We start from the raw sequence: 18,650 nt of genomic DNA on the forward strand, positions 1-18,650 counted from the left end.
CCTGAGCCCACATGATCGGGCAGGTGTGGGAGGGAGCACGGACGGTCAGTTACACTTCTAATTCTCAGAGGCACGATATCTGGGGGCTCAAAAAAGTCAGGACCTGATTAGGAATCGAGGCCATTAGAGAAACCATTTCATAGGGCAGGAAACACCCTCAGTTGTATATATGAGCAACGTACAGATGTTCATAGCCACGCAGGATGGGTCTATTTTTCCTTTTAAGAAGACGTGGGAGAGCAGGAAAGCAAGGCCCAGCCTCCTGCTGCGGGGCGGGCCCTGTCCTCAAGGTACAATCAGTTTGACCTCAGCGGACAGAAGGAAGGGCGGGGACAGCTTTTGACACATTTGGGGAACCAACGTCCCGTCCCCTTGTGGGCCTGCTTTTTTGCAGGTGACAGGAATAAACCTCCAAAATCCATGTCAACTCTTAGGGATACCACGAGAACAGGCACAACGGATGAGCATGTTCAACCTCACTGCTTATTCCTAAGGAGCCAGCCACGGGAGTGCTCTCTCCTCCACACGCAAAGGGCAGGCGGGGGCGGGCACCCGCGGTGGCCTTGTCCCAGCCTGCAGAGCCGGGCCGCCGCTGGCTCCTCGAGGCGCTGCGGGGAGCTGGCTGCTCCTCTAGATCGCTGAGCCTCTGCAGAACTCGATGACAGACGTGGTTCTTGGCTCTGTCACAGCATCAGCCAGGATCTGGAGCCAAGGCTCTGCTCGCTCTCCGGAGAGTGTGGAGGGGGAGACAGAGTTGGTGAGGAAGGAGCAGAAGAGGGGTGATGTTTGGGCACTGCATAGGGATGTCGGCAACAACGGAATGGATGCACGGGAAGAACTGCTGAGGAATTCCCACGGGAGGGGGGTCAGGGATCAGCAGAAGAGTGCCCGCACACCGGCACTGCGGTGTCCTTCCTGAGCTCAGTATGGCTGGGTCTCAGCTTTTACACGTCACCTGCTCAGACAGCAAGGCCTTCTGAGACTCACGGTCTGTCTCAATGAGCCCCTCGGCATGACTGGTCCAATCACTCTCTCCTGTTGGACATCTCTGTTCCCCAGTCACACCGGCGTACTCCGAAGTCACACCCTCCCTCCCTTTAGACTGAAGGGTCCCGAAGAGCTGACCCTTTGGTGCCTGGAACACTGCCCAGCACACAGCGGGCACTCAACGGTGAGTCAGCGAGTCACCAAATCTCTTCCTCAGTTCCCAATTGCTGCCGCAGCGAATTACCACCAACTCAGTGGCTTAGTTACTATCACTTAAGTCACACACACTATCTTGGTGGCTCACGAAACCAGCGTGTGTTCTTCTGGAGTCCACAGGCACTTTAGAAGCTGCCCGCATCCTCTGCTCATGGCCCCATATCACTCCGACCCTCTTCTCCAACTCGAACTCTGACACACCCCTGCCTTCCTCTTGGAAGGATGCTTTTCATTACATCAGGGCCACCTGAATAATCCAAACTCATCTCCTAGTCCCAACATACTTAACCACAGCTACAAAATTCCTTCTACCGTATAAGGTAACGTGCTCATGCGTTCCTGGGATTAAGACGTGGAATCTTTGGGGGCCGATCACAGTCAGAGCAGTCCATTCAAAGGAAAGCGTGTTTTCCTCTGAAAGCTACAATTTGACAACGTGTCTGTAAAACACAGTAGAAACTAAATTAGTGTCTAGGTTCCGATTGTTCTATAGGACGTCAGTGGCTGAGGATAGTCTTTTGCTGAACACGGAGGTCAGAATTAAAAAGAACAAAAACTAAATCCTACCTTTAGAAACCCTAAAAAAAAAATAACTTGCTAAATAGTTCATGTATTCATTTCATAATTTCCTAGAGATATCAAGTATTGCTATTGTTGGGAATTTTTATAAATCTCTTCTGTGTCCTCTAAAGGAAGACACAGTCTATTTAAAACTTGGTCTACCTGAACTTTATTACTTCAAAGTCTTTTACATTTCTGTGCACCCTATTCTTTCCTGTGGATCACTTGAAGAAAGATTAATTTTACAATCGGACTTCTGGATCCTCATCACTCAATATTTAGCTATATTAAATATAATTAAAGAAAACTTTTTAGAGCTTTCACTTCTTTTCCCAATGACTACATGAAAGGTGGGGTAACTTAAAACACACAAACATTCATAACAATGTGACCTCTAATTATCTATATTTAGTCAATGAGACTAGGAGAGAAGCATCAGATGGCCCCCATCTTCCCAAGCAACGTGCTAACAAGGTCACAGGCCTGCCGAGACAACGATCCCAAAATAAGTCTTATGGAGGAGAAGAAAAAGAAGTGCTAAAGTCACAGAAGTCTGAGGAATATGGGTTCCACAAGCCCGGGATCCTGTGGTGCTGTGACTATGGGATGTGTATTCCAAGCGTCCCAGCCCAGATACAGCAGAGGATCTTCTAGAAACTAGTGATCCTGGCAAAACACTTTGAGCAACACTCTCTTAGGACAACAGTTATAAAGTCAGAATAAATTAATTTCAATACTAATTTGACCTTCCCTTTTCTCAAGAGCAGAAAAAGAGTAAAAGAAGGATTTTAGGTCGTTGACTATAATATAGGTGGTATTCTCTTCCATCAAATATAATTTCTATCCATTAGGACAGATACACAGTTATTAAATTTTTTGTTTTATACAATACCTTAAAGGGGCATTCCTCTATGTTTGGTGACTCGGGGATAGAACTCTGAGCACACGTAAATAAAATTACACATGCACGGTCACTTGGGCGCATGGGTGGCTCAGTTGGTTAAGCGTCCGACCCTTGATTTCAGTTCAGGTCATGATTTCAGTTTGTGAGATCATGAGATCTAGCCCCGAGTTGGGCTCTGCACTGACAGCACGGAGCCTGCTTGGGATTCTCTCTCCCCTTCTCTCTCTCTGCCTGTCCCCCATGTGCATGAGCACTCGCTTGCTCTCTCTCTCTCTCTCTCTCAAAACAAATAAATAAACATTTTAAAAAAACAATACAAAAAACAAAAACTACTCACGGTCAGTTCCCCCATTATGTTCAGCTCTGAGCTAAGCTAACAATGATCAACAAACTGTCAACTGAGTGGGAAAAAGCTCTTCTATTTTCAAAAGGTTTAAAATGAAAACTCCCAAAGTCTGAATCTTTGAGAGAGTTTTGATGTATTTATTCTCTACCAAAAATAGAGGTAAAGTTTTATCAATCTTCTTTTGCGAAGCGTGGTTAAATTTTGCAAACTGGGCCTCATTTCTTAATTTGCAGTAAATACATAGTCTCACCTCACTCCTCCGGAAGTCTCCTGTCTGAGAATCTCAGCAAGTATCCCCAGTCTGGCTAAAATTTGGAGTGTTAAGTAGGAAGAAAAGATATTAAATGAAATGTCCTAAAACGCACACACTAGGTCATTCTTCAACTCGGTTACGTTTTAACTAAGTACTTCTATAGATCTCATTTATAGTCCCAAAGCATAAAATCATTTTTAAAATTGGAAAAGTTACATATTATTACAATCAATATAGAGAACTCTGAAATTCATAATCAGTTTTCACTTTCACAACATTGTTTTTTTCACACCAAGGAAGTAATGTGAGTCAACATTTGTACAGAAACCTTGTGATCAATCTGTGAATCAAATTTATATTTAACTCCTAGAATGATAACGTAAGTGGGGACGCTAGAGTTGGTATTGCAGACAATCATTCCTTAAACATTTATTCAACCTTACTATACGTAAATGTATTTCACAGTCATTACTATTCAAGTCAGATGGATGAAACCCAATTTAAATGGCTGTAAGATAAGCCCGTGTGTTTTAGAAACAGTGCAGGAATTCTACACACGGTAGGAGTAAGAGGGTGGGTGGGGTGCCTGGCAGTGAAATATTGGAACAACACAGCCACCTAATTTGGCCTGCTGCAGTCCTATATGTTGGGAGGGTAAACAGAGAGGATTACAATATTGAAAGAGCTCTGTCTGTCACTAAATAAAAACCAGGAAAATAAACCGAGGAATCATAAGAACAATGGCAAGGGGCCAGGGGCGCCTGAGTGGCTCAGTTCAGCGTCCAACTACTGGTTTTGGCTCAGGTCATGATCTCACAGTTTGTGGGCTTGAGCCCCGTGTTGGGGCTCTGTGCTGGCAGTGCACAGCCTGCTTGGGATTCTCTCCCTCCCTCCCTCTCTGCCCCTCTGCCACTCGTGCGGGCATACAAGTGCTCTCTCTCTCTCTCTCTCTCTCTCTCTCTCTCTCAAATAAATAAATAAATTTTAAGAAAGATAGCTAGAGGCTGGATCACCCAGCCACTGCACACTTAAAGGTAAAAGTTTCCGTTTTATCATTTAATGACTTCCATCCACACGTAAGATGGCGATTTTCCTGAGAGCTGCCAAGGGACGTCCACTTGCACTGAATTGGCTATGGTCCCTGTGTGTTAACGTACAACCTAGACGGGGAAAGGAGGAGGAGACCGTGGGGCACTGAGCAGCGCTCCACACATCTCACTTAAATTTGCTTCAGCAGGGAGGCCAATCAGATCCCAGGGTCATTTCTGGAACCCTCACCATCTCCAGCCAGCGTGAAGGGTAAAGCACATGTGGTGCCTCTGGATTCTTGGGAAATGTCTTGTTTTCAGTATAAAATCAGTGCTAACTTTTATAAATGTGTTTTTCAATTGTTCTGGTGGTTGCATTTTGCTCAGACGTGAATTTCTGAAACGCCCTTAACAGAAATGCACGTGATACTTTTATGATGTATTACTTTAGGCCGTGGCACTGGGATCAAGAAACTTCATGCTGTTGAGGCGCCTGGGTGGCTCAGTCGGTTACGCGTCAGACTCTTAGGTTTCGGCTCAGGTCATGATCTCATGGCTCATGAGTTCAAGCCCTGCATCAGGCTCCGTGCTGGCAGTGCAGAGAGCCTGCTTGGGATTCTCTCTCCCTGCCCCTCCCCAACTCACTCTCAGAATAAAGAAATAAACTTAAAACAAACAAACAAAAAGAAACTTCATACTGTAATTTCTGTGTAAAGAATCCAATGGGGACATTTGCCTTTCCAGAGCCGATTTCTCCAAGCTCTTTGGCTCATGAAACTGGTATCAGAGGTCAAGTTAGGCAACAGTCAATGCCTGGTAACAAAAGGACCCCACAGTTGGACACACTGGCTTCAAGAAGAGAGAAGAAAGAAAAGTGGGGGCGGGGGGTGGGGGAGGAGGCATTCTAATCAAAACGGACTTTGTGGCCACTCTGTGGCTACTGCGCTAACGGGGTTGTCCACGTTCTGGTTACAGCTGTGGAATTTCCTGCACCACAGCTGCCATTCAAAGCAAGAACAATTCTTTGCAGTTTTGCTGAGAACAGGCTGACAGCTATTAGAACTTGTGTATAGCTATTAGAACTTGTGTATGTACAGGCCCCAGGACACACATGCCTGCACGTGCTTTTATTTGAAAACAGAAAAATAAAGCTTCCACTTCCATCCGTAAAAGCTCCCAGGACAAGTTTACTGGAAAACCCAGCATCCTTGGAAGTAAGGAGCACATGAGTAAGACCCGCACACTCACAAAGCAAGTAAATATCACCCCCACATTTGCACTGACGCATACGTGCTCTGTGAATACTGCCTTGGGCAAAAATCCATTCGGCTTTGTATGACAGAAGTGTTTTAAAAAGCTCTAAAAAGCCACTTTCCATTAAACAAACAACAGACAGGACCTCCAGCAACATGAATACCAGTGACACATTCTCCATGTAACTGCTCGGCCATGCAGACGTGGGTAGAAAAAAACATCAGTTTTTCAAAAACATCCTCAGGTATTAATACTAGTCCCCTGTTATGAAGAGCACTTCCTCCCAGGCCTTTTAACCGTGCCTCCCACTGGAGATTTCTAAGTGAAGGAAGGCCTCGCGGACAGAAAGAAGTTCAGGGTTGGGATACACTAGGCTCTGCCCCGTAAGTAGCTGAGCACCTCTGATCTAGCCCACTAGCCTCTCTGAGCCTCAGCTCCCTGGACCCTGACACAATGCAGCCTCCTTGGGAGCTTTGAAGGCTTCCTGCTGTTCCTGGATCAGTGGCCCGGGCTGTGCACAACCTGGCCCCTGCCTGCCTCCAACCTCAGGCTTTGGGACACCCTCCTTGTTCACTGCCATCTGGTGCCCTGGGCTGCTGACGGTCCTCAATAGCCAAGCTCTTCCCGTCCCAGGGTCTCATCTGCCCCACTCATTCTTTCGTACCTGATCGGAGGCTTGTCTCCTTCATGAGTTCTGTGAGGGCAGGGGTCATGCCTCTCACCCATTTTGGTAGCCCCCATGCCCAGCACAGTGACCAGCACAGAGCTGAATATGGAGCTAAATCTCTGCGGAGCGAATGACTAACTGATTAACTGAAGGGCTATATAAAGCCAATGGCCACCTATGGCAGTAAATAAGAACGATCTTTCTCCATTAGTATTCATCGCTTTCGCTGCCACTGGGGGCAGGAGTTTGTTGCCACTTTCAGAAGATGCAATCAGTGTTTCAGGACCCTGGGGTCATTGGCACGGTGTTCACCTATCCCTCAATGTCGCCCCTCCCAACTTGTGACCAGCACACATAAGCTCGGAGCTGAGCAGCTGCGGAGGCCGAGCTTGTTCCTGTCCGGCCTCAGGAAGCGACAGCGGACCGGCCAGACGCGCACTTCCTCCGGCAGCTGCCGCTGGACAGGGACACACAGGCTGTCCCGTCCCCAGCTGGAGCCCGCGGTGCTGGCAGCGGACAGCCTGTTCCCACTGGTGGCGCTGCGGTGATGGGCACCTGACTCCCGCTTCCAGGGAGATGTCGGTCCTGGCCACGCCAGACCCCAAACCACTAAGGACACACACCCATCTTTGTGTTGGCCATTAAAGTCAAAGCTGGAACACTGGAACAATTGGATTGGAAATGAGTGGGTTCCTCATCATTCTGTTTATGTTCACCAGAAGACAACGGGGAGAGGAGGGTCACTGGAAAGCCCTCTCTTCCGACAGCAGTTCAATCTCGAGGGGAAGGCAGCAGCAGAAGCAGGGGTACTGCTACGGTACTGCCCTTAAGGGGTATTTATAACATCCGCCTTAACCACATAGAGCAGAGGTTGCTGGTTGTCTTTGATAAATGGGAATCATCTAGGCCTAGACGGGAGTCTTCAGGGAGACAGACAAGGTAAAACTTCTTGAGACAGTCGAATATTTCACAACCTTTCTAAGTGCGTGGGGTTTTTCTGAATGGTCATTTTAGTCATGATATATATAAGAAAAAGGCTTATGGTGGACATTGGGACAAGATGTTTGAAAAGTGAGACATTAAAATCAAGTATCGTGTTTAAACATGCCAAGGGGCTTTTGTGAATAAATACTTGCTGCTTTTCTTTTTCCAAATGTTTATTTATTTTGAGAGAGAGACAGAGAGAGAGAATGAGCAAGCATGAGTCGGGGAGGGGCAGAGACAGAGGGAAACAGAGAATCCCAAGCAGGCTCTCCCCTGTCAGTGCAGAGCTCAATGCGGGGCTCCATCCCATGAACTGTGAGATGGTGACCTGAGCCAAAGTCAAGAGTCGGATGCTTAACCAACTGAGCCACCCAGGCACCCCAATACATGCTTTCCATGGTATTTTTATAGCACTCTGAAATGTTAAGTAAGAACCATACACAAAGAGAGACATTTGCTTTTTTTGTCCCTTTATTTTGTATCCATCCCTCTATCTCTCTATAGCTATCAACCTATGGACATACACTATTCATAAAGACTGGAATATTCTGAAAGTCAGAATTATTCATCTACCACGTAGGAAGTTCCTTTAATAAAGGTGGTGATGAGAATTCTAATTACTCACTAAAGAGCTCCTTCATTTATTCACTCAAGAAATACCCACTGAGTGGGGTCAAGGTGACAAGGCACAGACGTTGTGGGGGGCAGTGTGCAGCCACGAAAACACAGCCCTCTGGCACGTGCATTCTAGCAGAGGGGATGCAGACAGCAAAGTTCTGGATGAGCCAGCAAACATGGCGTTTCAAATAGTGGCAAGACTGTTAGCAGCCTCTTGGAGAATAGCACCTGGACTGGACCGCTAGGTGAAGAAGATCGCTACGGCGTTTGTTAGAAAACTGAACATCCTCTTTACAACTTAACCAACAACATTATTCTGTGCACTGCTGATGTCAGAAGCAGGTTAGGTAACGAAAAGAGTGAAAAAGCCAAATGCATTTGGGGTCAGTTAAAAAACAGGGAATTGGATGGGGCACCTGGGTAGCTCAGTGGGTTAAGCGTCCGACTTCAGCTTAGGTCAATCTCAAGGTTCATGAGTTCAAGCCCCGCATCGGGCTCTGTGCTGACAGCCCAGAGCCTGGAGCCTGCTTCGGATTCTGTGTCTCCCTCTCTCTCTGCCCCTCTCCTGCTCACACTCTGTCTCTGTCTCTCTCTGTCTCTCAAAAATAAGTAAACATTAAAAAAAAAAAAAAAAGCAGGGAATTGGAGAATTGGCATGTGACCTTCTCCGACTTTCTCTTGCAAAGGCCCACCACGTTGATGCGTAAAACAAAGGGAAGAGTATGCTTTCCAAAATCACCGTGACATGAAAACAATGAGAGTGCCTCACACCAAGCACGGCAGAGATTACACGCATCCTAAGTCCACACTTGCTCCTGTATCTTGCCCTCTGGACAAAGTTAGCTACCCTTTCTAGCTTTCTGTGCTCATGCTTCTTCTCTTTCCCTGCCATCCACTGGTCCTACTATGTACTGATTATTTCCCAAGTGAGTTTTTAGTGCACACGTTCAAACTGAGAACAGGGCAAGCAAAGCACTAACATCACTCCCGCTACAGGACGGACAAACAATGTTGATGATAATGATTCTAATTACTGTATTATATGGCACGCCGATCACGTCCTGGGTTACCTGCATTGCCTTCCATGCATTAAAAGCTACATCTGACCCTAACACACACTGGCTGTCTACTGAAGAATGAGAGGTCAGGCTGCCAGAGAGAAGACAGAATGGAAAGGATCCAAAGGTGAGGAAGAACATGAGCGCATGGTGGCTGGGCCAAATGTGAACTTCCTCTTCCAGCTCTAATGAGAATGACAGGGTCTGTGTGGCAGCTCTTTGGAGGCAGGGGAAAACGATCAAGCCAAGTCAGAATTTGGTACTAGATTACCTGGGCAAAGGTGAGCAGATCAAGAAGACAGAGAAGATGGGGGCAGGGGTGAGAATAAAGAAAGACAACGTTGTGACTGTCAATGGACCGTATTCAAATCTGAGGCTCTTAGATGCTGGAAAAAGTCAAACTAGCTGGGCAGAGAGCCAGGAGGAGGAAAAATTAAAAAGAAGCAAGAAAAATAAATGCGTATAAGTGATTCTGGGTGAGTATCATTTGGGAATATCCTCGCATGCCATATTTCTCATACTTTGATGATATGACCTCTAGTCAAGCCACATAACGGTTACATAATTTCAGCAAATTGACATACAGCCACTGGCAGTCGAAGACGCTGTGAGTATTTGCCAGGAGTGCAGAAACAGCCAGGCTATGGTTCTGAAATGGGCACCCTTCCTCAGAGCCCGACTGGGAGGGTCATGGGGGTCGCACGGCCAGACCGTGATAGCTCATCTCCTGCACGGACCATCCAGGATCAGTCGTCCTGAGACTTTGCCAGTGGCTAAAGGTCTTCATCCTGGCACTGCAGATGCATGCCAGCGTCCGTAAAATGTGTCCTTTCCTACACAGCGGTGTCTTGTCTGTAGCTTACACATGTGAACACTGAACTTCAAAGAGCTGACAGGCAAGGAAAGTTGCAGAGCTGGGGGCAAACCTGAACTCTGACTACAGACGCACCCAACTCTAAACCTACATCTGTGACTGTTGTGGCTAATCCTGAAGACACCCCAGGACCTCTCTCTGAGCACTGACTGCTATCATACAAGCAGAGTTACTTGCTTTTTCCTCCATGTTTCCACACTTCAATGAGCATATTAAAAGAACAAAGAAAAGCAGAAGAAAATGACATCATGTCAACATGGGGATTTACAATATTTAAACACTAACTTGTGTGCCAAGGAGCATTACTGATATTGAACAAGCAAAGAATTAAAGCTGTAATTGAGAACATTGTTGAAAAAAGAGTGGTATTCATCATTTGCTAATATGATATGTTACTAACTGCTAACCCTTTTTTTTTCCAGACTGTTGGGGCTTCCCTAGTATGTATATCTATCACGAAACACCCGTCAATTAAGAACTAAAGCTACTGTCCATTTGTAGAAACACATCTATAAACAAATCCTCACTTACTCAAAGCAAGTGGAAAGAGCCTTTTTGATATGTACTTTTCAAAGCAAGGAATCATTCGTGGTTTGCAAAACTCCCATTCAAAAAGATTGCTAGTCATTGAATCCTTCAACTATGGGGAAAAAACTGAGGGGAAAGGATCACGAAAGCTGATAATCACGGGGGCATAATGAATTAACCAGAACATGATCTAATTCTAGGCCTGAAATAACTCTTTGGTAATGCATAGAGTTCAAACCAAGTGTAAGGATACCTACAATTCATCGCCCGGCTTACTTTTATTCCCTACTTATTGACATCGGCCCAAGTTTGATCATTAGCAGTGAGAAGTATTTTATAGCAAGCATGTTTACAGAAGCCTGTGTTTGTCCTTCATGTACAAGTACAGACACAATGTAGCACCAAAGGAAGTGTCGAAATGTTCCCGGTGTACTCCAAAGGAGGATGACAAGAAGAGATCTTTCAAATTAAGCTAAAAATACTTAACAGGAAAACGGGGAAGTCCTCGTTTGCCCCATCGCCGCGGACAGGTAGGTCTTCCAATGTCATCACATTTATTTTCCATTAGATTAAAAACCCTGCTGACACCTTTCCTTTGTAGACCTTTTCTGTGTAGTGAACAGCCATGAATTACAACCACTCCTGGCCTTCTGATTTCCGCTCCTGTTTCTCCATGTGTTACACACAACCAGGTATGAAGCTGGTTTTCTCTCTAGAGAACTCGAATTAGTAAGAGGGGCTTGGATGAAAGACTGGCCATAAGCACTGCCCCTAGACAGTGGATTCCATCATAAGTGAGTAAGTCCGTATCTCCGTACAGGCTACTAACTAACGTCTGCAAAACAATATTACTGGCCCAGTAACTGGCTCTAAAATCTACTGTAGTGATACCTGACCGGCATCCCGGGTCAGGCCCAGTGTCACGTGATTGTGTTCGTCCTCAGAGGCAGTGGGTCTTGCAAATGCAGGGCCCGCCAAGCGCTGACCCTTTATCGAAGAAACACATATTGGATTCGGGGGAAATACATACCTGATTGCACTTGCAGACAAGTGACCATAGGAACCACTTGCTGAAGAGCTGCTGCGGGAATTATTGAGAATCGTGACCAAGGAGTTGGGAGATGTCCTTATCATAGTCTGAAGGTCAAAGCTGTGATCGGACAGCGGTGATATGGACAGTGTACGTTTTCGGCTCGGCCTGGCTGACAGCCTGGGGCTGGGGAATCTGGTGCCTGTTATATAAACAAAACGGAGCCCGATTACCTGCGGTTGTACTCAGTACCTATTTATCGCTACTCGCCTGGGTGGAAGAAGCCGGCAACTTGCGGTGACAAGGACCTCTCCACCCACTTGTGATCTACTGGCTACAATTGAGGAAATTAGGGAGAAATATTTATCTTCCAGGGCTTACCTCAGGGGAGCTCTGTTTATTAATGTGCAGGCAAAATGATAAATTGCTAAACAAAAGGGAAAGGCTTTTATGTGTTATCCCTCTCATTTCTAGTGATTTATGAATCTGACGGCTGCTTAGATATTCCCATCATTAATTCACCACAAGCGACGAAGACAGTGGTTCCCACAGTCACACAACACACCCCCCCTCCCCATCCCAACACACACCATTTTAAGGCAATGAGCCGAAGGAGAAAATGAATTAAAGCATCCTCAGATTAAAAATTCAGCTTAGTTAGGCTCTCATTTCCCCATGATTTCTATAGTTATCTGATCCATGTATACTTAGAGCTTTACTAAAACTACTGATAAATACATTATCCTAAATTAATGGCTCTCAATTGGGGGCAACTATGCCCCCAGGGGACATGTGACAACATCTGGAGACGTTTTGGTTATCACAATTCATGGGGTGCTACTCGTATCTAGTGAGTAGAGGCCAAGAATGCTGCTGAACAGCCTGAGATACACAGGGCAGCCCCCCACGACGAGAAATCATCTCTCCCCACTAGTGCCTACACCGAGGAACCCTGCCTCAGTCCCCTACACTAAAGGCATGAGTCCCAATAAACATTACAAATCTCAGGATGCGGTTTGTTTGCAGATTTTCCAAATCTAGAAAAAACAGATTTTTTAGGGGGGAGGGGAAACCATGCAAACATCATAATGAGAGCTGATGAATCTAGTTTAATTCTCTGGACCTTGCTTCTCCAGTCAGAACTAATAGGGAATAAAGCACTTATTAATAGGAATCTCAGTTTTTATTAAGATTCCCCCGATGAAGCTCTAATCTGAAGGTCAGTAACTCCTACTTAAATGAGTGCCAACGTAATACAATGCTTTTTATCTAAAGAGTTAAAAACTGAATGCCTTCTATTTGGTAGATACTAGAGGTCTGAATTTCAGGAACTAGTATCAATGTGTCCCAGAGGCCCACACTCCTGCTTTTTCTAAGGTCACATTTACATTACAGAGTCATCAAACTAAAGTTTAATGAAAGAATGAGAACATCATCCCACTCCATAAGAGGCACATCAAACATGATTAGCTCTGAGTAACAATGGAGGGTTTCTATTTCAGAGTATGGGTATACCTGCATATGTAGGCACGGCAATTTAGTAACAGCCAAAACCCTGAAGTAGAAGGTAAGCCTTCTTGATAGAAAAAAGTCAAGGCACTTGGGTCTCTGGAAAATTCAATGGGAATATTTTCTTCATCATGGACATTGACACAAGGTAACAATCCAACATGCTTCAAGATATTTAATGAAATGAAACAGAAGAATATGAAAGATTCTATAGATAATACTACGGAGTAAAGAGATATACTTTATAGTTAGAAAAAATAAATGGCAAACCGGAGCTTAGGAGGTTAAGTTAGCATCATCCATGTATAAACCTGGAGAACCAGTGTGAAAGATGAGTATGGTACCTATTCAAATTTTTCTTTCAGAGATTCAAATTTGGGTTCTTCATTTAGATTAATTTCATTACCAGCCTGATTTAGGCCACGCTAGTAGAAATATAGCCTTCCCAACTATGTACACAGCTTTTAGTGTTTAAATCAGCATCTTACTTTTACTAAGGCATCTGCCTTACACACAAATGTTTCACATTTACTCACCAGGAGAGGCTAATTTCATCCTAGTTTTCAATGAAGAAACACTTTCCACTTCCAAATGACTCCGAGGACACACCAGACTTACTGTCCACCTCCATATAATCCTCAGCAATAACCCTTCTCAATGGGTCTCAGTTGCCACTGGCAGAGTTAAGAGTGACAGGACATTCTAGACAGAGATCATCCCTGGAACACCTCTAATTTTTTAAAATCACTAGATGAGGTGGCTATCTGATGCTATAAAGCGACAAAGGCCTCATACCCCCTTATATCATCCAAAGAGAGAGCCCAGAGGCCTTCCTTCATCCCTGCCATGGAAACCTTCACATTGTCCATGGCCTGGCTAGTCCAGCCCGTCTGTTTTTCCCTCCAAGATGGGCTCTTATATATGTCAGTTTCCACCAATACCAATAATACAGTTTTCAGGAGCCCTCAACTCTAGAATGTCCTTTATAGGGATTACTTGCTCTCCTATCTTTTAAGGTCATTAATCCCAAAAAAATTAGGAATTAGAGCCATGAAACAGACTGGCTTCTTCAAACATGCAACGTAGGGTACTCTACCCTGTAAGTGGCTGAAACCCAGATATGCCCATTGCTGGCACATTAAAAAGTCAAGTGCTCATTAAAACCAGTTTCCTGTGGGGCGCCTGGGTGGCGCAGTCGGTTAAGCATCCGACTTCAGCCAGGTCACGATCTTGCGGTCCGTGAGTTTGAGCCCCGCGTCAGGCTCTGGGCTGATGGCTTGGAGACGAGCCTGTTTCTGATTCTGTGTCTCCCTCTCTCTGCCCCTCCCCCGTTCATGCTCTGTCTCTCTCTCTCTGTTCCAAAAATAAATAAACGTTGAAAAAAAAAAAAACAAAAAAAAACAGTTTCTTGTGGTTTCTGCCACCTGAAGAGTCCTGAAGATCTGGTTAACAGTGGATCACAGTGACTGGCTAGATCCCGGCCAGGCTCTGCCTCTGCAGGTACACATCCCACTTAGGCATTTAATTTACAATCGTTTTGCTTCTCCACTGGAAAAGTCTCCTATGACTGAAATGGTGGGTACTCTTCTTATGTTGTGTTTAGCTAAATGTCATTTCCATTTTCTTAGCAGGAAGATAATATTTTAAGCACTTTCTAACCCTTGAATATACTCTACCTAACCCCCTAATAATCAAGCAAACAGAGAAAGTCAGCATTTTGGAACAGTGATTTGGAATCCTCTGTCAAGGGGAACAGCTAAAACACAAGGTGAACATTTTAAAAACAGCTGAAAGAGGGGCACCTGGGTGGCTTAGTTAAGTGTCCAACTCTTGATTTTTGGCTCAGGTCACGATCTCAGAATTCAAGAGTTCAAGCCCCACATTAGGCTCCACGAAGAACCTGCTTGGGATTCTCTCTCCCTCTCTCTGCCCCACCCTATCTCTCTCTCTCAAAATAAATAAATAAACTTAAAAAAAAAAAAGCTGAAAGAGAAAGAGATGTGGCCCAGTTCTTCACTGATTATATGGATTCCTTCTGAAATATAAGCCTGAGCATTCTTAGCATTCCAACACAGATATCTCTGATCTGGCTTTCTGTTAATTGTTTTGTTTCTCTGCTCTAATAAAAAATTCTGACAAAGAAAAAGGAGGTTTCTTTTTATGTGATGAATGATAGGACATCTAAATTCCTACTTAATGACAATCAATTTACCATATACTCAGGCAAATTAAAATTCCTTTAATTAGTTTTTACAAAGTAAAAGGGTAGCTTCATCCTTTATTTAGATAAAAACCGCCATTGCCTGACTAAACACATTCTCATCAAATATAGAAGGTAATATGGGCTGACCTTCCAAGGATTCTCCCCTATTTTAATTCTTTATTTGCAGATTTTTAAATAACTAATTTGCATAATAACGCTGAACTTGTTTTTTTCAACAATCCCTAATTGAAATGTGATTATGATGAATCTGAAATATAAGCTCTTGACTCTACAAAGCCAAACAACGAAACCCCTGCAGAAGATGTAACACGTTTCTTCTACGTTGTGTGTGGTAACGAACTCCCCAATGGAAACCATCGCAAGTTAGGATCCTATGTGACACACTGCGTTATTTCATGGCCGTCAGGAGACTAAGGCCGTAGATCTTACTCTGTGTAAGCCAATCACCCTCTCTTTACTCCAAACCCGAAGGCTGAATTACTCACCACTGCTAGTGAGTGGACCAATGTATACCTTTGTCACATAAGAGTCCAGAGAGACTGTAGATGAGAAAGCACTGCTACCGGGAAAAACAAACAAAACCCAGAGCAAATGCCCAACTCAAAGCCATACAGTTGTCATATTCATAAGGGTCGTGGCTTTCGCTGACACCTCCGATGATGCTTCACGTCCTCTTTCTGGCACCTGGCAAATGGAACTTAAGGAATCTGAATAAATAAGAACTCTTGGGATGTTCTGAACCATGGTATTTATAGGCTCATTTGTCTACATGTCTAGATAAGTGACCCAAAGGAATCATTAGAAGCCTTGAGGGATCCAAAAATAAGGGATATAAAAAGCATTGGGGCACCTGAGTGGCTCAGTGGTTAGGTGTCCGACTTCAGCTCACGTCATGATCTCGTGGTTCGTGAGCTCAAGCCCCACGTCAGGCTCTGTACTGACAGCAGAGCCTAGAGCCTGCTTTTGATTCTTTCTCTCCCTCTCTCTCCGCCCCCTTCCCACTCATGCTCTGTCTCTTTCTCTCTCTCAAAAATAAACATTAAAAAAATTAAAAAAAAAAAAGCATCAAATGACGCCCTTATCTTCTACTGTTATGTCCTAAAAATAGCTCTGGTTTGGAAATGCTTTTTATTTTTTCTAGATAAAAGGTCTTCGTGAAATATAATTTTTCATGTAAAGAAAACATGAAGCAAAATAAATCCATGGAAAAATTTAAAAACCAAGTACAGATTTAAAAACAAAATCAACTCCCAAAGCATAAAATCCAGAAAACCAAGGAGTGAACTGGGTGAAGCCCATCCATGGAATCAAACACGTTCCCTGATTTTGTTATCACGACAATCAGGGCAGGAGAGCTTTTTGAACAGCTGCCAAATTACAATCGCCGGCATGTTCCAGCTCATCGGTATCCCTGAGCTCTGCAAGGAGTCTCGGGATGGCCAGATCTGTGGAAGCTTCTTAGCAGACCAAGGAAAGGAGTGCACCAAATATTCTTTCCCCTTCTCTGGTTTCAGAAGTTAGACAATCACCTCGTCTTTGCATCTTCCTCTGTAATTCACGCGTTAGCATCTGCCACCACCAGGACTACAGAAAACAGCCCCATCACTTACTGTCCATGGCGTGAAGATATTCCATGTGGATGGCCCCAGCGCCGGCAGTGGCCGCGGAGGGAATGATGTCTGCATAGGGGCTGCGCTGGCCAGCTAGCAGAGCCATCTGGTGATAGTATTCTGCTGGGCTGACCCCGGCGTGGGGGGCTAGGAGAGGAGACAAGGAAAGCGTGGTGACTAGCTGGAAGAAGGTCAACAAGAAACGCTTCTGGAGGCAACGTCCGTCTGCTGAGCCATCCACATCAGTACTCCCTTTTATGGCTTATTCTAATAAAACGGCCAGAGCTCAAACTGTGTTTTCACTGAAGTCTGCTCTAGAGAGCTTCTATTTGAAAAATAAGACAGAAACCGGGAGGGAGGCAAACCATAAGAGACTCAAATACAGAGAACAAACTGAGGGTTGCTGGTGGGGCGTTGGGTGGGGGGATGGGCTAAATGGGTGATGGGCATTAAAGGGGGGCGCTTGTTGGGAGGAGCACTGGGTGTTCTATGTAAGTGATGAATCACTAAATTCTACTCCTGAAACCATTATTACACTATATGTTAACGAACTTGGATTTAAATAAAATTTTTTTTAAAAGGATAGAAAAAAATGAAAATAAAACTGAAAAATAGAAAAAATAAAATACATCCTAAAAATCTGTAAGGCTAGTTTAAAGAAATAACCAAGAATTCCAAATGATTAGAATGTATATCTATTCTCCTCCCCACGTTCCCCCCGTCCCCAAGTTAAATTGTTTCTTATATGAAATCACCGTAGGTTCACATTTCTTACAGTGGTAGACAACTCAGACCACCGTGATATCTTTCCGGACACACTCAAAATACTTCCCGAAGCTTCTGGCAGGGGTGACGGAGTCAGCTCTCGCTACCTGGAGGGCCCAGGGCTTATAAGTGGAAAAGACAGCACAGCTTTAATAACACATGATGGGCTGATAAGCTGCAATTTTGTGTTCCATAATTTTAGAGCTCTTTTTTTTTTCCTTTTTTTCATTACAAAATCAAAAAGGAAATATACCTATCAATCTGGGGCAATTTACTGGCAAGAGTCAGCTCAGTAAGAGTGGGATAATCATGTGTTTCCACTGCCAATTTATGTGCAAAAGCGGCAAGACACTGTAGCAGTTCCGAGGGTGGTCTCCAGATTTTCCAAGAGCTGGATGCAAATCCCGACTCCTCTTACCGCTGCTGCAAGGGGCTGTTGGCAACAATGATTGCAACAGCCCTTGGGAAGTGTTTACTTAGCACATAGCATTCCATCAGGAAAAGTTTGTTTTACAATTACTAGGTAGAAGCATGGGGATTCTAGCAATAGGTCTGTGTATGTTTTCCATCTGCGTGCACATACTTTTTTCGTGATAAAAATATATGTAGATATATACAAACATCTCAGACTACACGTGAGAAACATCTGTGACTTGACTTTATGTGATGGAGTATTAGTTAGCCTCTTGAGAGGCAGGAAGAGGAAGGAAGAAAGACCAATCAAAGAAAGCTTTATTCAGGAGCACCTGGGTGGTTCAGTCGGTTGAGAGACCGACTTCGGCTCAGGTCTCAGGTTTGTGTGTGGGTTCAGGCCCCGCGTAGGGCTCTGTGCTGACGGCTCGGAGCCTGGAATCTGCTTCAGATTCTGTGGTCTCCCTCTCTCTCTGCCCCTCCCCTGCTCATGCTCTGTCTGTGTGTGTCTCTCTCTCAAAAATAAACATTAAAAAAAAGTTAAAGAATGTTTCATTCATACTCATCATCAAATATTATGGAAAACAGATGAGAAGGCGCTTTAACTAGAGGTGCCACTTTCCACTGGCCCAATGAAATTTCTGCAAGGCAGGCATAATTCCAAGTCTGTTGTGAGCTGGTCGCCCTCACCCATCTCTCCCTCTCTTCTCCTACACTGTCATTCCCATGAACTCCCAAGTACTCATGGAGATGGCTCTCCATTTTTTTCCCACTGTGAAACCAAATCCAAAACAGGAGAACTTAACTTGGGTCTGATTCTCTT

At 44.7% G+C, this 18,650-nt stretch overlaps 1 protein-coding gene across 6 annotated transcripts in view; it reads right to left on the reverse strand.

The window, feature by feature from the left end:
* Window positions 1-18,650, reverse strand: part of GLI3 (GLI family zinc finger 3) — a 282,606-nt gene that overhangs the window by 76,302 nt on the left and 187,654 nt on the right. For all 6 annotated transcript variants that reach the window (XM_086697022.1, XM_086697023.1, XM_086697026.1 and 3 more), the window contains 2 exons: window positions 16,652-16,798; window positions 11,309-11,510 (listed from right to left, as the gene is read on the reverse strand). In XM_086697022.1, the coding sequence (XP_086553148.1) occupies window positions 11,309-11,510; window positions 16,652-16,798 (349 nt within the window). The remainder of the gene's footprint in view (window positions 1-11,308; window positions 11,511-16,651; window positions 16,799-18,650) is intronic.

This window comes from Puma concolor, chromosome A2, assembly GCF_028749965.1.
Source record: "Puma concolor isolate L17-30 chromosome A2, mPumCon1.1.hap2, whole genome shotgun sequence".
Taxonomy (NCBI): domain Eukaryota; kingdom Metazoa; phylum Chordata; class Mammalia; order Carnivora; family Felidae; genus Puma; species Puma concolor.